The following is a 21869-nucleotide window of genomic DNA, read 5'->3' as shown; positions in this document are numbered from 1 at the left end:
TATCTTTTTAATTTATTTTTGGCCGCATTGGGTCTTTGTTGCTGCACACGGGCTTTCTCTATTGTAGCAAGTGGGGGCTCCTCTTCATTGTAGCGTGATGGCTACGCACTGCCGTAGCTTCTCCTGTTGCAGAGCATGGGCTCTAGGCACACAGGCTTCAGTAGTTGTGGCACACAGGCTTAGTTGCTCTGTGGCATGTGGAATCTTCCCGGACCAGAGCTTGAACCCATGTCCCCTGCACTGGCAGGTGGATTCTTAACCACTGACCCACCAGGGAGGTCCTATACACCTTTAAAATAGGAAATATTTATTCATGAACAGGCTGCAGGCAAATCTCACCACTCCTCTCTCCCCGAATGTGGGCTTCCTGTCTAGACAATCATTTTACCAAAGGTAAGAACATTGGCAAAACCTCTACATGTCAACCTCTGGCCCGAAGGATAAAATCAGGGGATGTTGCGGAACACTAGTTTTTATTCTGTTATTTATTTATGTAGTAACTTCCCTCCTGCCTCTCAATATTCTGACAACAGGAGAGCAAAGATAACTATCCATTGCCTGCATTATAGTGTCATCGTGAAAGCTGGCATTAAACCATTACTTTACAAGCTCACACTGTGATAGTCTCTGTAAGGAATGAATTTTAGAGAAATATAAAACATAGTTACTGCCCTCTTTAAATTTCAGTCTGTTTGTGGGGAACAAGGTAAGGCACAAGAACTAGAGAATAATGGAATCACAGTGGAACGAAGCAGTGCAAGTTAGACAGGTCTAGATTCAAATTCTTGGCTCAAAAGTTGCTTAACCTTGGAAGAAATTCCACCGTCATTTCAAAGCATCTCTATGAATATTATCCTTATTACCCAATTATGGTTTAATTTTATAGACGAGAATATTTGCAAATGACCTGCCTAAGCAGAATTCTGGCCTATGCCTCAATGCTTTTTTGAAAATAATCTCTTTTTATTGACTCCTTGTTGTTCATTATAGTATTGGCTGATGATATGAGTATTTTTCCATCAAGACTCAAGCAAACTGTTTTCCCATGAAAGTCAATATGAATACAATACAGTAATTCTAGGTTATTATCGCCAGAGGCTAGGTTGAAATTAATGACCTAGGAATGGAACAAACTAAAAAGTCTGCATCAATTAATTCCCAGAGCTCTCCAAAATGCTTTTCCTAATACTTGAAATTTATCACAAGGAAATAAACTCTCTTGTTTCTCTTTTTTTCTTTCTTTTTTTTTTCAGATCTTTATAGGAGTATAATTGCTTTACAATGTTGTATTAGTTTCTGCTGTACAGCAAAGTGAACCAGCTATATGTATATACATATCCCCATATCCCCTCCCTCCTGAGCCTCCCTCCCACGCTCCCTATCCCACCCCTCTAGGTCATGACAAAGCACCGAGCTGATCTCCCTGTGCTATGCAGCAGCTTCCCACTAGCCATCTATTTCACATTTGGTAGTGTATATATGTCAATGCTGCTCTCTCACTACGTCCCAGCTTCCCCTCCCCGCCCCCATTTCTTTCTCTTTTTTTAAGGTTTAAGATGATGCAGTAAAACTCATTGCATTTGCTATTCATATTTTATAACCCCATGGTATTCTTCAGTTTATGGTACTTTCATTGATAAGAACTGTCTCATCCTCAGGAAAAAAAATTTTTTTAATTTAAACTTGAACAAATAACAAACAGCAATAAATGTGCCAAATCGGCAGTAAAGCCAATTTATTTTTCTATCAATTTCTTTTGGGGGAGGATAACTTTGCAGCTGCCTAGAACCAATTGTTCCTCATTCTCTAGGGGTGGTGATTGGGGGAAATTAGAGTCTCACGTTTGCCTGGGGAAAGCGCTGCTGTGGAATATTAAATCGGAAGAGATACGAGAACATCCTCCCTTTGGTGGAGAAGCTCTTCTGCGGGTGGGGTTTACCTACTCCCCATGAGGGGCAGCTTCGTCATTCACAAGAGCCCCATGGGATGTAACATTCCTTCTTAGAATCCAAGACCTCCAACTTGTACTTGAAGACACAAGTTGCCCGTTTTATAAACAGATGGCAGAGAGACTGAGTTTCCTGGGATCTCATCACTTAGGTAGTCCGACCTAGTGACACGAGTTTGAGCTTGCAAGCCCGCAGACCTGGGCACAGATGCCAGCTCCAGGACCTCTGTGACCTTGAGCCTCTACTCCCTCATCGTCAAGTGAGCAAAATAATTCTTCCTTCAGAGAGTTAGTTTGAAAGTTAAGTATTGGTAGCATGGAAGACACGGTCCCCAGCATATGGCGAGGCAAGTGCCTAATAGATGTTGCTCAACTTTCTCCCCATCAAAACCCACCCCTTCATTCTGACCTCCTTCAAGAGATGTCTTTACTGCCCCTGCACACCACATTCCCGCCCTTCCTTGCATTTTTTGGTGCTGACTTAGGTTTTGTGTACTAAATGACCATGTCTCTAAGACGTGTACTAACTGACCAAACTGGTGAATGAAGATGCCTTGATTCTAAGCTCCTGCCTCAGCTCGGGACTTGTGGCCCATGCCAGCCTGACTGTCCCCAATTCTCTCCCTCTTCAGAGGCCTTTCAGACCAACCACATGGAAACCGTCACCGTGGAGGAAGGCCAGATGCTCACTCTAAAGTGTGTCGTTTCTCAGGCAGAGACCACCTCCCTGCAGTGGCTGGCCCCGTCAGGCTTCACCATTTTCTTCAATGAGCATCCCGGTGAGTGAAGGAAAAAGAAATCATCGCCAGACCTCAACCTGAGGGATTTTCCAGACAGACAGGTTGCTGGGACAGAAAGCCGGCATGAGTCACCCAAATGGTGGGCTTGGCCCCACCTACTGTGACATGTAAATCGCACCCAGAAGCCTGTTATTTTACACACGGCTGCTTTTTTTTGACAGGAAGTCTGAAATGGAAACCCTACCAGAATGGTTGGTAAAGGGGGCTCAAATGACAAAGTACGTTTCCACCATCCCACCTCACCCCATGTCACTTTTTGACTCTCAGCGACCATGAAACCACCAACAGTGCAATGATAGACAGGCAGCAGACTGACAGACTGGGGGCCCTTCGTCCTCAGGCAGCCAACACATTCCCCCACATCTGGAGCCAGCTGCTCTGTTTTCCATCTGAGCAATCCAAAGTCACATCTCAGAGCCACCTTCCAGATGGCTCCTCTTCTCCTGTTGGTCTTAACAAAACCTCTAGACCACTAAGTGATACTAATTGACAGGACATATTACTTTGAAACGGAGGGCAATCTTCCTCTCTCACAAACACACATTGAGTCCTAGGTGCCTGAGATGGAAGGGGACTCTTTTTTTCCTTCAATTTTATTAGATGTGATTGACATATAACATTGTATTAGTTGAACGTGTACACCATAATGATTTGATATAGGTATACACTAGAAAATGATACTATAATAAGTTTAGCTAACACCTGTCACCTCACGTAGTTACATTTGTTTTTTTTCTTGCGGGAAAGGATTTTTAAAAGTCTAGTTCATCTCTTTGGGCAGGATTCTACAAAACCCTCCCCTTCATGACCGCATTTTATATCTCCATTTAATACTCCTAATTGCCAAATGCTTGGAAAAGTCTCCAACAGAGCAAATTTCAATCTGCTTTATAAAAGCAGAGCTTCTAAAAAATGTTGATGTGTTTTGAAAATGTTATTAAATATCGATAGGTGCAATGTAAAATAACCAAATATATTATTTTAAGCTAAATCAACTAGCTTCCAAAAGAATAAGTAGATATTAATCGGTAAAAGTTCTGAGAGGAAAACTTTAAGTAGAGAGAATTCTGTTAAATAAATGCTTTCTGTTGCTTTGTTTTGGGTAAACTGGGAGAAGATGGACATTCTCACATTTCTACTACAGGACACCTTGATCGAGCTTGATGGTTTTTGACCAAGGGTATTTCTTGCCCTTTGGAGGACATCTGGCAATGTCTGGAGATAGTTTTGGTTGTTAAAACTGGAGAAAGGCAAGGGGATCTGGCCTCTAGTGAGTAAAGAGGCCAAGGATGCCTCTAAACAGCGCATAACGCACAGGGTGGCCTCTCCGCCCAACAAGGAATTACAGACGCAAATGTCCATAGTACTGAGATTGAGAACACTTGATTTCCAGCTCAGGTAACATCAGTGTCCCAGCGCACAGAACCGTTATTCCAGATGAGAAACAACCTTCCTTGGTCAGCCATGCAAGATTTAACTATTTTAGCCTTATTCATATCACAAATCTTAACTTCAGAAAAAAACAAACAAAATCACTCATTTAAGGAGCCTCTGATTTGCTAAGTGACCTTTGATCTGAGATGGAAATCCCAGGTCAAGATAGAATCAAAAGGAACACTTGCTATTGGCTAGAACTTTCTGGAGCTGTGGGGGATTTTACGTTGTTGTTTTTTGGTTTGGGTTTTTGTTTTTTTCTTTTGCCAATCCCTAAACATTCGGGAGGACTAAGTCATAATCTTTGCGAAACTTCAAATAATAATGAAGTTTTAAAAATTAAAAATAAAGAGCATCCAGCTGGAGCAATGAATATCAGTGCATTTATCTTCCATTCTTCACATTCACTGTTATAAGACAATCACAAATGAAGCAGATTTCAAAGACGTAAACCATAGTGGTGCATTTTCCATAATGTAAAAAATGAAAATTATTTAACACCCTCCTGCACCCTGAACCCGTTGCCAGCGTAGGGTTCTAAATTCCCTACAAGCATAAGTAAAACAAATTGCTTATTTCGTAGATCCTAGTATCAAAATATTTCGTTTCCTAAACTAACTTCGAACTATTGAGAGGCCCCCAGCTGGTAACACTAGAATCTGGAAAGCAGCTCAGTCAAAGATGGGACATTTGTTCCTTTAAAGTGGGAAAATCAAAAGCTATTCCTGCGAATAATCAGTCCACTGCGAGACTGCATTCATCTGATCTCTCTCCTCATAATGGCTCTTTTTCCCTCTTGTACAGCTTTAAAAAATTCCAAATACCAGCTTCTTCATTACTCCTCCAGTCAGCTCTCCATCAGCGTGCCGAATGTAACACAGCAAGATGAAGGCGTGTACAAGTGTCTGCATTACGGCAGCTCCGTGAGAACAAAGGAAGTGAAAGTGATTGTGTTAGGTAGGTGCCTGAATGCCAGGAAACCCAGCCTGAGAACCGTACACTTAGGAACATGATATATCATGTTTAAAACTTAACGTTTTAGTTAAAAAATGCCTAGAGCAAGGCATTTCCTAGGCTCCTTTGCCATCTTTTGTTGAAAGGAACAGAAAGGAGCATTTTGAGTGACAAGCCCCAGACTATAATGTGAATTTGTGAAATTTGTCTTTGGCATCAACTAAATTTTCTCTGCAGGGAACTAAAGGGAAAGGGAAGTCATACTGGCTGAGCTGCAACTCTGTTGCCAGGCGCTGTGCTAGGCTGCAGGGAATCAAAGATGGATTAGGCACAACCTCTGCCCACAAGGAGTTTGTACACTAGTCTAGTAAGGCGCAAAACACGTAGAGACATCCAGTAGAACCTTCTGATATCATATCCTATTCAGATGTAACTGCACTGGACAGTTGGCTCACATCTTCTACAAAACAAGTTCCTCTCCTCTGTTGGGGGGTGGGGTTGAGAGGCGTGGATAGGAAGGGACAGCTCCCTATCTGCTAGGACGCACTCAGTTCTGCAGATGGTAAGCTGGGTTCAGTGCAAGTCCTCCTGTCTTTACATTTTTGTGGCAAAACAGATAAAAACATTGCCTTTTATCTACATAACGTAATTCCACATATCACACAAAGGATTTCTTAGACTTCTCTTCTTGAATTAGTAGAGTATGGCACCTGCCATAAAGTAAAGGCATAGTGAGAAAGTCTCTGAGAAGGAGTGGCTCCCTGGGGATTTTGAGAACCACTGTGACTCAGCTTGAGGGTCACCTTCTCCCCACCTTACCGGTCACCCCCAAAACCAGCCTCCTGGGCTCTCATAACCCCTCATGCCTACCGCTGTCATTGCACTTAACACATGGTCTTTCAACGAACATCTTAGGGGCTGAGTCTATCACCAGACTATAGCGCGATGGAGGGCCTTATCTTTTCCATATTGGCACTGCTAGCATCTAACACATCTAGTGCATACCTGGAGTTGACTTCATAATGTCTCGATGGCAGATGGCTGAGTAAATAAATGTGAAAGAGTGCAGTTCTGGACCACAGTGTGAGGTAAAATAGGGAAGAGGAAGAAGTACGCCTAACTGAAAAGAATTTGCAAGACAGGAGTAGAAAGAAAAACGGCCAGTGGGCCCTTTAGAGAAATGCATCTTTGATGCTGGTGGGGACAGAAGTAATGTATGTTGAGGTTGAGTCCTAGACTCATGAACGTTTAGAGCAGAAACAGCCAACTCGTACACCAACTGCTTCATGTCACAGACAAGGAAACTGATATACCAAGAAGTTGTGGGACCTACCCAAGTTCTTACAATAGTTGGTGACAGAGATGGGACTAGAATTCAAGCCTCTATTCCTCATCTAGTCTTCTACCACTCAAATACACTCATATAAAATTTAAGAATTACTGTTGTAACGAAGTCTGTTTGGGAATTTCCAGAGACCAGTCACACACTGGGTAACAACCATTCTGATTACAGCCAGAATCTCTTTACAAGCACATGAAAGCCCTTTAACTATATTCCGAGAAGGTCAAGTAAAAAAAAATGCCCATTATTTAGACCACCGCCTACCATGATCCCTGCAAATTATTAGGCTCTGTGCTTTGCTGAGATACGTAGACCCGCTAATTAAACACAGAAAAATCCATTTTCTTCTAGCAACTCCTGTCACGCCAACCCTGGAAGTTTCAGTTATCAGAATGCAAAATGGAGAAGAACACGTCATACTGAAATGCTCCACCGTGAGAAGTAAGCCTCCTCCACGGATAACCTGGCTCTTAGGGAAGGACGTGGAGCTCTATGGTAAGTGGAGGAATCGTTCTTTTTGCTCCTTTGTTTTCCTTCCTATTTATATTTCGAAGGAATTGTTAAATGTTCTGGCACCCTCTGGTGGCAGAAGGGGTTAGAAAACACCATTCAATACTCCATCAGTTCTTTTCCAGACAAATCATCCTTATACCCAATCAATATCATGTCTTACTCTTAAAAGCCTCAATACAAATAACATGGTTACATGTTTTTGTTTAAAACAAGGTAGAAAACTAAAATTGAATATTTATTATGGCTTCATAAAATGTCATAAAATAAAAAGTACAATATAACTATTACCTCTTAGCATAAACTTTGCAGCAGGAATAAAATTAAAAATAGGTTTAACATAATACATGTAATCAAAACATATATGAACTTGCTTATTCAGTGGAGTACTTATGTCATACTCCCCATGATGGATTAAAATATTTTGGTAACAAAGAATCTAAGCTTTGAGCCTTTTAACAGAAGCAGGAAAACCAATTGTCATGCTTGGGAACTATTTCTAGTTTGTTTACATTTCAACAGACATTCCATTCGATTTTATGTAGCCTAGGTTAAGTCCAGTGCCAATTCTGGACCTCTCCTTTAATTTGCCATATTTATTCAACCTGAGTAAGGTCTTGGGGTCTTTGTGTTTCACAACATCAGGCTGTCTTTCTTCTGTAAACATGATAAACTTTGGATTTTTTTTTTCCAGTAGTGCAGGGTTTATAGAAACTTTAACCACTCTTGTTCACCTGCTTCTCTTTGGGACTAGGGCCAAGTGTGTCCCAGGCGGCTGGGGGAAGTTAGAGTGAGGTTAGAAGTCTGACAGGTTTGCCAAGATGTTGGGGCCATTGGTCTCTCAAAGAACCAAACATGTCCCACAGCATTAAACAGCCACGACCTCACACACCTCTTTAAATTGCTCCATAGGTGAAACCCACCATGAATATGAAACTGATGGGAAGAAATGTAATAGCACCAGCACACTCAGAGTCCACACATACAGCAAAAACTCAACAGCAAACTGCATAATCCGACACAAAGGGCTGCAAGGAAGAAAACTGGTGGCACCTTTCCAGTTTGAAGATTTGGGTAAGAAGCACCAAAGACTGTCTTTGATTATTTTAAATTTACCTTTATATTACACTATCAAACAAAATGAAATGGATTAGGAAAAGTCCTTCAGAGTAAGCTCACTGTCAACAGAGCTTTCTTTAATAGCAAATTCCTTTAATGACTGAAATTTCTCCAGCTGGGTGACAGGGTTGCAACTGTTCCAACACTGAGAGGGACCGCAGTTGTGCAGAAAGTGCAGAGTGCCACATGCAAACAGTATTGTGCTTGCTTTTTGATTATAACAGCTGGCATAACTTGACCTTACATAGTTTTATTGCTGTCATGTTTTTGGAGAGGTCATGTGAAGCATACTACATCTCTTGACTTCACCCAAAAGGAGATTATATTAACTGAAATAAATCTAAACCTGTCAATATCATTTTATGTTAATACAACACTCACGTAGTCACATTAAGTCATGATTATGCTTTAGATTTATTTTGTTACAACCATTTTGGAGATTTTAGTTTACCCATGTTAATATTCTGAGCAGAATACCAAAAAATAAGAATAATAAAAACTAAAAGAAATAAAACATTAAACATTAAATGAGAATAGAATCTGCCTCCATTTTCAGAATCTATTCTCTCTGATTCCTTCACCAAAAGTTTAAGAAGTAATTTAAAAACTATATAAAACTTTTTGAGCCAAGAAATATCCTATAAGAAGCAGCATGGAGACTTCCCTGCAGGTCCAGTGGTTAAGGCTTCACCTTCCAATGCAGGGGATGTGGGTTTGATCCCTGGTCAGGGAGCTAAGATCCCACATGCCTTGTGACCAAAAAACCAAAACATAAAATGGAAGTAAATTCAGTAAAGACTTTAAAAATGGTCCACAACAAAAAAATCTTAAAAAAAAAAAAAAAGACGCATGGCTCATACAGCTATCATTAGTAAGACTCCAACCTTCATTACTTTATAAAGTACTTCTCAGTGTGAAAAGAGATTCCTGAAGGATAAGAATTCACTCACACTAGCGAAGGAGGAAGCTGTTGGGTGACAGTGCATTTGCTGAAAAAGCTCTTTAGCAAATGAAATAACAGGTGAGGAAAGGCACTTGTTAACTGAGAACCTTGCTGTGGGAAAGCTGTCGCACTGCCCTGTGGGGGCTGGCGCTGTGGTTAACAGCTCCCTCTCACTACCCAGTGCTCTCCACAGGTCACTTTCTCATCAAACCAAATCAGGTCTTGAGGAAGCTGGGTTTAGAAGATTCAAGGGCCCACAGACTGGGCTGTACTGTAACTTGACGCAAATATTCTTTCCTCTTTGTCATTCATTTCCTGCCCCAGCCTCCACCCCATCGGTGGAAGCGAGTACGTGGGAATGTGGGAGGGTCACCAAAGAGAAAATGAGGCTTTATTTACCTAAATGCTTCTGAAAGATGTTTGGATTTTAAATAAAAGAACCAACAATACTGAAAAAACACAGTTTTACTTTTCAGCAATTGTTCAAGCTATCTACAAAAATTACTGCCAAAGGGGAAATCACAGTTTCTCTTCCCTGATGGCCACAGCGCTATAGGACTCAAAACCATAGCCATAAAATGTTTCTAATAATAATGATAGGCTGACTTGACTTTTATTTATGATCTGATTGTCACGTATTTAGCACCGCTGCCAGATTCCCAGTAAGTGTTCAAGGAACAGCTGCAGGATAGGCTGTTGGTGCTTCCATTTGTCTATGACTTTTTCTCTTTGATGAGCTCCTATATTGACCAACGGATGCTAGAAACATTTTGTTCATCTGATTAGTAAAAGTTTGCTAGCTGAGGATGCTCTAGAACATATTTACAATAAGGACTCTGACCCTCTCATCTCCATATTCTTCATGGTGGGAACAAGAGTTTACTTATTTATTTTTAAAATAATTATATTTTGCAATGCCAAAAATAATAGTGAGAAAAATGGCATTGTTTTACATTTAAAAAAATCTCTTTAATACCTGGTTTAATAGAAAACAATCATGCTCTCATAACTTCTGCATTCAATCTCTTACAATATGCTATTTTGCTTGAACTATATGTAAACTATATGCAAACTACATTCAGCCTCACACAAATATAAGTTGGAAAAGGGAAGAGTATTTGAATAGGCTTTTCAGATAATTGTGGACATTCTTCGACGCTACACTAAAACTTGACAAGAGGTAGTTTCTTAAAGGTTAGCTGCTCTGTGGACTCTAGAACCTATCAATGAACTTTTCATATTCTTGTTACACTAAAATCTATTGGGCAAATTTGCACTTTAAATGATCTTTTATCCAGGCACTATTTTGTAACATCCCGCCTTGGTCATTTGGAGAATACTGATTCACTGATTTATACAAGTCTTACAAATGTTGGTAGATTTCAATAACAAGATCACATTCATTAATATCATCACTAATCTCATCAGAAGCCTAAATATTTGGAACATGTCAAGTTCACAGTGGTGGATACAAGTTTCCCAAAATTCTAACTTGAAACATGGCTAGAGCAACTGAGGAACTAAATTTTTAATATTATTTAAGTGTTATTAACTTATGCTTAAATAGTCAGTATAGCTAGTGGATACCATATTGGATAGCAGGGGTCTGTAACATTCTAACCAACTAGGGAGATAAATCATCATGCACAAGCATCTACTTAATCAAACCAACATTCAGTCTAAATGGATCTGTTTAGTAGTTTTGCTAGATAGAGGATAAATCAAAGTAAATACAAACTCCAGTGGTGTGTGTATGTATGTATACGTATACACAGACTATTGTATATATATGCACAATTGTATATATACACTATGACATATATACACAATATATACAATGTGTATAGTATATATAGTGTATATAATACATATAACCTGTTTTGTACATAAATATATAATTATCTGAATTCACATAGTATACATTATTCTAGATCTTAATCATTATAGATAAATTTTACTCTCTGTGTTCCTAATAGTTGCCATAATATGCTTGTCTTGTAATTTGCTTCCAGCACTTCTAATTGACTTGCCTTCAAGCTTTTCCTTGCTTTCTTTGCCAGCACCTCTACTCTTTCTTCAATTTTCTCTGGCATCTTTCTGGCCACAGAGTTCACTTTAGCCTTATCGTCTATGTTACTATTTCTCTAGTGTTTCCTAAGTGGTTCTTCTTTCCTCAGAGCACTTGAGTCAAGCATTTTTATAGTTTTCAAAATTTTTTAATGTTTGATTAAGAAAATTCAGTCTAAACGCATCTATTTCAAAACCACAGAAAACTCTTTGGTTAAATAAAAGGCTGAGAAGCACTCACAGATTCCATAAAGATATTACATACCAGTATCAACATTTGTAAATTAACAGGCACCATTTTTATAAGCTCCCTGGTTGCACGTCTGTCCATTGACTGGGCAAATCCATGCTAGGCTGAACCTCTGGAAACATTTCTAAACATTGCTTTATGTTACACAGTAGCATTTAGTAAGCACCGTGCTTAATAAAAAGCCAAGTGTTGTGCTAAACATTTTATACAAATGAAATAATTTATTCTCACCAAAAACCTCCAAGAGGTGAATGGGTTAGTACCTCCATTTTATAGGTAAAAGAAAACTGAGCATCTGAGAGATTAGGGATCTTGTCCAAATTTACTTAGTAGCAGGTAAGGAGCAGCACTGGAATTCAACCCAGTCTGAGACTGACTCCAAAGCCATCTAATAAATAAGCCAGTAGGTATGGGATTGGTAGACAGAGGGATTGATAGGTGGATGGATACAGATAGAGACGGCGAATAGTCTTTGCCCACCCCTGCCAGATGCACCACTCCACAGAGGTCCAGCCTGCTGCACTTCTTAGCCAGGCAGCTTAGCAGATGGATAATCAGCGGGGCACAGATTCAGCACCAGAGCAAGAGCTGCAGAACACACAATTCTGAGGTTTCTGCAGAACTTCCACAAGCAGGTAGCAGCCAAATACATTCTTCAGCCTATTGTACTGAGCACAATGTGGGTAAAATTGCTCTCTGTAGTTGCAGAATTTTGTTTTTCCCCTTTTCTAGTTACTGATCAAGAGACAACTTCTGCTGCCCTGGAGACAAGCTCTCTATCCTCTCAAGACCCTCAGCAGCCCACTAGTACCGGTAAGTATCAAAAACATTAAAACTTTAAAAAAATCATGCCTCTTTGGCAAGGTCACTTTTCCAATTCTAAGTTTTAAGAACCATTTTTTCTTTTAATCTGTAATAAGATCATATAGGACCCCTTCCAACTGGCTCCAGATTTACGGTGACCTGGAGAAGCACCGTATCAGTTAGTGGGATGGGCTTCAGGGTAACTAACACCTTGTAAGTTCGTTCTCTCTCTCTCTCTTTCTCTCTCTCTCTCTCTCTCTCTCTCACACACACACACACACACACACACACACACACACACACACACGAGCATGACATTCCAATTCCTCTGTGGTAAAAGGCAAGGTTGAATTCATTTACAGGAGGCTCGTTTCTTTGTTTTTCCATCTAGAACAGACCAAACACAAAATAAAGACTTGGTAACAACAAAGAGCAAAAACCAGTATCTGAAGATTTGGTGTTGTCACTGAATAACAAAATCACCCTTGAAGGCTCATCAGTTACCTGGCTGTCAAGACATCAGATAGTTTTTGTTGACAGGATTGAACTATAAATGAAGAAGAACTTAGAAAACCTGGATTATAATCCCAGTTTTGTTAGACAGTGAAGCACTAGATAGTCAACTCTGGGCGATGATCATATAGTTAACTTATCCTTGTATTCTACCTAGCATAGTATCTGCCAATAGCTGGTACTCACAACATGAAGTATGAATGAATGAATGGATGGATGGATGAATGAATGAATGAATATGGCTGTCGTGATGCTTTGAGCAAGATAATAAGCCTCACCCAGAAGGGCATACATTCCTACATGTCCTCTTTCAGTTTCAAACAGCACCTATAAAAAATGCCATGTGGTGGGAGAGGTGCTTTCATATCATTATTATGTTCATAGTTCTGAGTATCAGATCATAGTTTTAAAATGTTTATCTTGAATAATACTTAAAAGTAAATGTTTAGGTCCTTTAAACACTGATAAACACACATGTACCATACATACATACTTTTTCTGAAGGGCAATGGAAATTGAAAATATTATGAAGCAGAACAGCCACATCACTTGCTTTAATAATCCAATATTTTTAAACGTGTTTAGAATCTAGTTGTCTTTAAATTGGCTTACACCACTACTGAATAACTCAATTTTCTCCTCTGTTTTTTCATATATAACATAAGATGTAAGAAATATGGTTTCTAAAATTCCTTTCAGCTTCCAATTTCTACAATTTTATTACTGTTAATAATACCCATTTTCAATAGAAGAAGGGGTGGTTTCATTCCCCTTGGGGTCCACATCGTGGCGCTGTGCAATGGGCTAAAAACCAACAGACAGCAGGGGAAAAAAAACAGGGAAAATAAACAACAAAATCAGAAAAAAGATCTCTTATTTTTATAATTTCTCTTACCTAGTAAAATCATCATAGTACCTCCCACATCTAAGGGGGAAGCAAGCATAGGTTTGAATGACAACTGAACTGACTTTCAACATAAAAATCATTGCTTTGTGCATTTCAGACTATAGGTTTTCTATCCTTCAGGCTTTGGATGCCATCCTTCAGCGTTCAGTTGCTATCCTGAAGCATCCTACAATTGTCTAGCTGATAGGCCTGATTCAGAAAGGAAGTATAAAATAATGGTTTAAATTTAGGGTTCTGAGTTTCAATATTGGCTTGGCCACTTATTTGCTATAGGACTTTAGACAGTTTACTTAACGTCTCAAAACCTCTGTTTGCTCAGAGCTGTGGTGAGAAGTAATATATATCAAATGATCAGTTTAAGTCCTGGCACAGAGAAAGTGTTCGATAAACATTTACCTTTAAAAAAAGGCAAACTAAGCCTGACCATTTGCAACTAGTTTTGGAAGAAGTCAGTAGTTCAGAAATGACCTCGTTGTTGTTTTTTAATGAGGATCACTTAATTTGGTTTCCAAAGCTGCTTTGGGTGACTGTGTGCATATGTACACACTACGCAGCACATGCATAGTCACATGTATATATCATGTCTTACTTTCACCTCAGTTGCAGTAATGGAAGATTCTGGTACATCAGAAATTGACAAGGAAGAGGAAGAACAAACCACTCAAGTCTCTCACTTGGCCACTGGTAAGTGTTCCCAGCACTTATTTATTTAGAGTAAACACTTGACATTTTAACCTCTTAATCAATACTTCCCATAGCCTTTTTCAGCCCTCACTATTTGTGACCTTTCTATCGGTTAGTCCCTCCCTGGCCCCTGACTTAGCTGTCTCCCTGGCTTCCTTGACATACTCTGCCTGGTCCTTTTACTTTTGCTAACCACCCCTTCTCGTGTCCATTAGCTCATGGCCCTTCCTCCACTGACTTCTTCTATGTAGATTTGATTCTACTTCTCCATCCTTTGTTGTTGCCTTAATGCTTAGAGTTTTCCCATCCCCAAGACTGCTTTTGTTGCCACCAGGCAGAAGATTTCCATACCTGCATTTCCAGAACATTCTCCAGAACATTAATCCCTGTTTCATTCCATTTCCCACATTTCTCTGGCTGAATTTTCTGCCATCTCCCCAAACTCAACATGGCTAAAAACTGAACAGCACCTTTTCCCACAAAATCAGCTTGTCCAAAGCATCACACAGGCCCAAAACCTCAGCATCATCCTTCCCTCCTCAGCACCATCCTTCCCTCACACATAAAATCAACAGCATCCCAAGGACTTTTGAGTCTTCTCTTTTAGGTATTTTGTCCACTATCTCTGCCACCTCCCTGAGGCAGACCCTCATCATGTCCTGCGTGAAGTCTTGTAATTTTAGTGTCTCCTCTGGCTGTGCATTTTCAGCACCCTACTATCAAAACATCCCCTTGAGTTCTTCACACTACGTTCAGAAAATCACTACGGCTCACAACAAAGAGCGTGAGGCTTCAGCCCTCCGTAAGGTGCTCTCTACCACCTACCTCTGCAGTCCTGTCTCTATAAAGTCCTGACCAGAATACACACTCTTCTCTGAAAATTTCATCCCGTTTGATTGCCCTGCCCTTGTTCACCCTAACTGCCCCAATGAAAGGGAAGTCCGCATCGCTCCTCTCCTTACGCCCTCCTTCAAGGCCAATATCCTCACTGAACACTTTCCTGACCAACTCAGGCACCACTCCTGCCTCAGAATCCCTGAACACATTATTATATTCACATATGTGGGTCTAGAACTTGGCACAGATATCTTAATTCTGTTTGTTTTTATTAACTTGTTTGTCTGCATATGTAGACAATGCTCCCTAAATCGTAGGGATTGTGCCTTATGCAGCTCCAAGCACGATGTTCTACACGTAGCTGACACTCTTTAATGGCTTGTTGGTTGGGGACCGTGAATGACAGTTAGCAAAATTAGAGCCCATAGGATCAGAAATCTAGAAGGACCTATAAGAGCTCATCGGGTTTATCTCCAGATGCCTTCAGGGAGGACCACAGTAACCCAGCCAAGCTTAATGAAATGCCATTTTATTTGCATCGTTTCACAAACGCCTTAACAATCTCTCTTGCTACTTAACTACACTTTGCTAAAAACGCATTCCTCACAGCTCATGTGAATCCCCTGACGATAAGTCAACATTCTCACATGTTTCCTCTAGAACTGAGAAATAACTAGTTTGATATCTATGTAACTTAAAAACCTTTTTCCAATCATTCCATGAAATTGCTTTGCATCCCTGTTTGCCTGTTTGCAGAGAATAAATAATATGAAGGTAAAGCTCTCCTTCACCTCTTTTTCTCAGCTGTCTATTAGCCTCTACGATATTTTGCAAATATTGCATATATTCCTCAGTGACCAACAAAACAAAACAAAAACAAAAACAAAACCTCGAACTGTCTGAAACGCTTTCCTTTCCCTCCTAGAAGTGAACCGTCAGTATGGGGGACTGACGAGGAAGAAGAGTGGCATCCTGCTGCTGACCCTCGTGTCCTTCCTCATCTTCATCCTCTTCATCATCGTTCAGCTCTTCATCATGAAGCTTCGCAAAGCACACGTAGTATGGAAGAAAGGTGAGTGGGCAGAGAGCCTGAGGGAGACTACGAGATGCTCAGGCAATTGGCCAGTCCAAAGGGAAATTCTGTCAATTAAAGCTATTCCATTCAATGCTGTCCCATCTATTTGATGAATGCTGTCATTCAGACAAGCAATCGTTTGTTCTGCAGTAAACACAGGAGGTGACTCTCCAGGAACTATAAAGAGTGCTCTTAAAGGTCTTTCTAGATTTCTCATCCTATGGGCTCTAATTTTGCTAAATGTCATTCACGGTCCCCAACCAACAAGAGAAACTAGAGTAGCTCCAGGAATTGGCATTAAATGGTGGAGGCTTCTACTCACAAAAGGATACCAAATACAGAGCATATTCATTCATTCATTCATTCAATAAGCATTCATTAAGCACCTGCTGTGTACCATGCACTCTTCCAGGCACTGGGGACACATCTGCCAACAAGACAGACCAAGTCCCTGCTCTCAAGGAGCTCCTAAGCTAGGAATGGTCAGTCAAACGTTGACTATAATAGACTGTTTTGGGGCCCATTCTTACTCTGTAAGAATGCACTCAGCCTCTGTCAACCATATGTTGGTAATGTTTCCCAAGCATTTTGATTTAGAAGTTATCATTGTGAAACAAAAACAAAATTACTTAGTATGGAAAATACCTATTACAATACATAGTCTCAACCCAGAAACAGAAGGGACCTTAGAAGTTATCCAGAATAACCAGCTGTTCCATTCATTCCCTAAATGTATGCAGGATTAACCCCTTTTTAATTCTCAGTGGTTATTTAGACCTGGGCTGTTGGATACAGTAGCCACAATACGGTTACTCAGCATATGAACTGGGGCTAGTCGCCCTTGAGAGGTGTTGTAAGGGCAAAATACACAACCAGTTTTGAAGACTCAGTACACACACACAAGAATCCGTCTAATAATACCACATTGAATCTACTAGTTAAGTAACACAGATTCATTTCACCTGCTTCTTTTTACTTTTTTGAGCATGGCCACTAGAAAATTTTAAATTACACATGTGACTTGCATTATGGTGCTCTTGGACATTGCTGATGTAGCCACATATGGCTTGAGCACCTCCAGTGACAGAGAAATCATTCTGTCCCATGGTGAAACACTACATCTTTGAATGGCTCTGACCCTCTTAAAAGTACCGCTTCTCCTAGTCTAATATCAGTCTCTTGAGATATTCAGATGGACCAACATTTTCATCATAAATATACCCAAACCCAGGCTCTGGCTTTCCAGCTGTACCTGCACAATAGGCAAATGCCATACTATTCTTTCAAAATCTCCCACTGATCCTTCGTCCCCATGCTTCTTTAAGGGCTACTGGAATTGTTTCTTCCTAAAAGACAGTACTTAATTCTAATCCACTGTCATTTGACTTCCGCACCTCTTATACTGCCTGGCACAGTGCCTCCAGGAATCACAGTAAAGAATAAAAAATGGGGGGAAAGCAGGGGGTTGGGGTGGGATGAACTGGGAGATTGGGATTGCCATATACACATTACTAATAAGAAAAAAATATATCAAATTGTACACTTTAAATTTACACAGTTTATATGTCAATTATATCTCAATAAAAGTTCTTTTTAAAAAAAGGAATAAAAAACGATTTGCTCAAAGAATGAGGACATGAGGTATGGGGGAGGGAGTAAAAGTCTACTGTGGTATGAAAACAGATAGGATCTTACTCAAACATACATTTCTAAGTATAGATGATGTCTGTGGCACCAGAAATCAATAATAATTTTCTCTTCTTGCAGAAAATGAAATTTCAGAGCACACTTTAGAAAGTTACAGATCAAGGTCAAATAATGAAGAAACATCATCCCAAGAGAAAAACAGCCAAAGTAAGTCAACTATGTGACCTGAAATTTGAAAAATAAGGTTCATTAACTTGTTGCCTTCAACGAAGAGAGTCAAAATCAAAGTTTGATTTTTAGCACAAGAAAAAGAACTTAAGGAAATATATCTTAAAAAATAAAAAGTAGCAGTTAAATTCACGTAGCTGAAGATATGCCCCTTTGGGAAACCGTCCCTGCGTCCTCACCATCACACACAGGTACACCCCTCCTGTGCGCCACGGTATCCTATATACACCTTTACAATGAAGCACTTCCCACGCCAGACTGTCATATTTGGTATGTTAATTTAGCTGCCACAATACACCTCCAGGTGGTGAGCGACTGGATCTACTCTATGTGTACCCCCAGATCCTAGCACAGGGCTTGGCACAGGTGGAGTGTTTAATAAATCTGTACTGAATAAGTGAACATAAGCCTTAACTAATTCAAGCAGAAATGTTTCAGATCTTTTGGATGACTTTATTGCAATTCTTCAAGCAAAATAGGAAGAGTCTAAAAGGAGACTCTGTGTGTGTGTGTGTGTGTGTGTGTGTGTGTGTACTCTTGACAAAGATCCAGTAGACAGAAGCTAGGCATATAGCAAAGCAAGAATCTTGTACCTTCCAACCATTGTTTCCTCCATGCAAATTAACTTATACCATCTGCCAAGAGTTGCAAGAAAATGCAGCGAGCTTTGCCACTAATTTCTGTTGGTTTTATTGAGGCTTTGTAAGAAGCATTTCTTTTACAACACCTCTGGCTTTTCTTTCTTTGGTTTTGACCTAACAGGGTGTGAAATGGAAAGAAAGACTAGCTGTAGTAGCAGGAAGAGGGGCACAAGTGAGAGGTCTGTGTGAGACCTGGAGGTGGGAGGGGAAAATTTGTGTCAGCTGCATACAGGCTGTTGTAGTGCAATGTGTGTTTCTATAACATCCATCTCCTCCCACGACTGGCAGGGGGAGACTGACGTCAGTATAGTGTGTAATTGGGGTTGTTTCCTACGCGGATGCTCCCAGACCAGGGGAACAGAACAGTGGGAGTAGAATTATAACCTTTAGCAGGAAAAGAGAAGCCCTCAGCTCAGCTGCTAAACAAGCAGAAGCCCTTGTAATTCACCTTTAAGAAAGTTTAAGATGAGCATCTATACAGAAGAAATTAACGCAACACTGTAAATCAACTATACTTCAATCAAATTTAAAAAATAAAATGAGCATCTGCACTCAGGGCTCCCTCCCCAGAAAGATCTGTCCCTCCCCCCACCCCCAACTCTCTCCCCAGGGTGGGGGAAGGGGCGTGCCACAGCTGGAGGAGGTTGCACTTTCTCCTGGGCTCTGACCTCCCTTCCATCCTCCCTCCCTCACGCCCTCAAATCCAGCATTTCAACTCTATTGCTTTTGCTCACTTAAAAGCTATCTTCTGGAGCGTTTCCAGACTCTGTGTAAAGAGTAGCATGGGCTTTCAGTGGGTCACCCCAACCCTATTTTTCCCATCAGCCCTGTTACTTTCTGCGTGAAATTATGTTAAAGGCAATGTATTTTTTTTTCTGTCCAGCAACACATGTTATTCTATAGCAGAGATGTCCGTATTATTTTATTTCAGGTTTATGAGCATATTGTTTACATAAGAAGGCTTTTTGAAAATTAGACTATAACAGGGCATCTTGAGGACCATGTGTACATATCAGTAAATTTCAGATTCGTTTTTTTAAAGACATTAACATTCGGCTCTACAAATACCACGTGCAATCCGCATGTTTAAAATAAATGGGTGCAGTGTCGTTCAAACTAAACATTCGTGTTTACCACGTTTTTCTTTCAGCTTCCCGCTCCAAGAGCTGCATCAACTACATTACACAGTTGTACTCAGAGGCAAAAACAAAGACAAAGGAAAAGGCACAACCTTCAAAATTAAAAGGAGAGCTCATTCATATACCAGAGAGCATCGTGTAGCGCTCCTCGCAACAGAAAAGAGGATTTCAGGGCAGCCTCAGCATCACCTCATAGGAGCAGCTGTAAGAAGGAGCATACTTATGGTCACATAGAAAACAAACGTACTTCGTGTGCAATGCAAGGTGTGTCCTCCAAAGGGTAATCTGCCCTGGACTCAGAGCAACAAGTGAGGACTAACCCATGGACATAAAGTTTTGTAGTTAAAAAGAAAAAAGATAAAAAAATGAAAAGGACCTATTATGCCTGACACTACTTCAGAGCAGGAGGATTCTACTAAGCTTTGGGATCAGGGTCAATGTGACCAGCTAACATCTTACTATAAAGCGAAGAGGAGATTTTAGATGCTGGGCTCTACTGGAACTACTTAAAAAAAAAATTTTTTTTTTAAATCTTTCTTTCTGGTTTCCAAATAAAGAATTTTGGGATGAAAAGGGCCCAAAGAAGTCTCTAATCCTAGGAGCTTACTTTCAAGATGACCTTTAAGAAGCTGTAACCAGCCCATTCCTTGTCGGGGAGAAGTCGCACAAAACAATGAATGAGTCAGATAAGCATGAAGGTCCCAGGACTGATGCCCCAAGACACAAGTGCTAGTTGAAGGTAGACCCAAAGATTCCATTTTCTTAGAATTGTCTTGCTGAATCACAAAAGCTGACCTGGTAGACAATGTTTTTACCAGGACACTTCATTACAAAAACATGTACAAAAGAAAATGAGTTGAATTTCCTGATTACTCACCTAATAGATGCTTTTTAAAAATTATTTAATAAACAGCAGAATACGTATTTGTGTTCCTGGTGGTTGTTCCAAGTTGTACTTCCTCCCTTCACTTTCACATGTGAAAGTGACATGTGACGTATCTCCCCACCCCCAACATTTATGACATTTCTCATTCTTTGGATCTGAATAAACTAATTCTAAAATTATATAGAATTTCTTTAATCTGAGAAAAGGGGTGGCTTATAAATAAATATATGAGATCATATTTTTTTTAAAGGAAGGCTAAGCTAAAACTCATAAAAATCATCACCTCTATGAGATGAGAGGGAACTGAGTGGAGGGGATGGGATTAGAAATTAGACTTCTCGAAATGTGCCTGACTTTATAGTTTTGACTTTGGGACAATGTAAATGATTTACATAATCATTTAAAAATGGAATCAAAATTAAAAATTAATTCCTTTTTTTAAAAAATGCCACATAACAGAAGTATTAGTTCAGGTTACCTTAGATATTTGACTGTGCACACCAACAGGATATATCCTAACGACAAAAAGAGCTGCAAACAAATCTTAAATTGGTTTCAGTAGTCCTAGCGTTAGTTACAACACTGGGATAGCCCCTTTAAAAGTATAATATATATTGTGTAGGGTAAAGTGCATAATTAATTATGTTAATATCATTGGAACCATGATTTTCAGCACAAGAGAAAGAGATATCAAGTAAGTAAAAACCTTGCATTCTTAAATTTGCATTGAAAACAAAAGCATGCACTTATAATGTATTTTTCTCTTGGAAAAAGAAACAAAAAGTATTTTCTAGCTTTTTCCAATGACATGGCCTGGAGACAATAACCATTTCAGTAGCAATAACCATTTAGTGCCCAGATTGTGGTCTCTAAATAACATTTAACTAAAACTACCCAAAGCTCCTTAAAGAAATGGTTAATTCCAAGTTGGGGCAAGAAATGTATAAGACGAGCCTGAAACTTTTTACATCAGAAAGCAAGGAAGTCATCAAAGACAAATCACTTTTAGAGATTGCTCTAAAAGACATTAACCAAGTCTTTAATCTGAAATTTAAAATACATTTGCAAGCACTATTTACAATAGCCAGCACACGGAAGCAACTTAAATGTCCATCGACAGATGAATGGATAAAGAAGATGT

At 39.9% G+C, this 21869-nt stretch overlaps 1 protein-coding gene across 3 annotated transcripts; it reads left to right on the top strand.

The window, feature by feature from the left end:
* The first annotated feature begins 2511 nt into the window (after nt 1–2511).
* Nucleotides 2512–20846, top strand: CRTAM (cytotoxic and regulatory T cell molecule). Of its 3 annotated transcripts, none has more exons than XM_057750096.1 (9): nt 2512–2727; nt 4987–5139; nt 6830–6973; nt 7901–8062; nt 12100–12180; nt 14192–14275; nt 16041–16184; nt 17955–18041; nt 19854–20846. In XM_057750096.1, exons 1-9 carry the CDS (start codon nt 2601–2603, stop codon nt 19982–19984), a joined length of 1113 nt encoding a protein of 370 aa, XP_057606079.1. In that variant the 5' UTR covers nt 2512–2600; the 3' UTR covers nt 19985–20846. The 3 variants fall into 3 exon arrangements, with proteins under 3 accessions (XP_057606079.1, XP_057606078.1, XP_057606080.1); XM_057750095.1 differs by having other exon boundaries at nt 16038–16184; XM_057750097.1 differs by lacking the exon at nt 7901–8062 and having other exon boundaries at nt 16038–16184.
* The last annotated feature ends 1023 nt before the right edge of the window (nt 20847–21869 follow it).

The sequence above is a fragment of the Hippopotamus amphibius genome, chromosome 9, assembly GCF_030028045.1.
Source record: "Hippopotamus amphibius kiboko isolate mHipAmp2 chromosome 9, mHipAmp2.hap2, whole genome shotgun sequence".
NCBI lineage: Eukaryota > Metazoa > Chordata > Mammalia > Artiodactyla > Hippopotamidae > Hippopotamus > Hippopotamus amphibius.
The sequence above is the reverse complement of the archived record's forward strand: the minus strand, read 5'-3'. Positions and strand labels throughout refer to the sequence as shown.

Bases quoted from the DNA above. Each gene is read 5' to 3' on its own strand.
- CRTAM (XM_057750095.1), top strand. From the start codon at position 2,601: ATGGAAACCGTCACCGTGGAGGAAGGCCAGATGCTCACTCTAAAGTGT. The intron at 5,140-6,829 runs GTAGGTGCCTGA...ATTTTCTTCTAG, and splicing joins AGTGAAAGTGATTGTGTTAG to CAACTCCTGTCACGCCAACC. The intron at 14,276-16,037 runs GTAAGTGTTCCC...TTTCCCTCCTAG, and splicing joins AGTCTCTCACTTGGCCACTG to AAGTGAACCGTCAGTATGGG.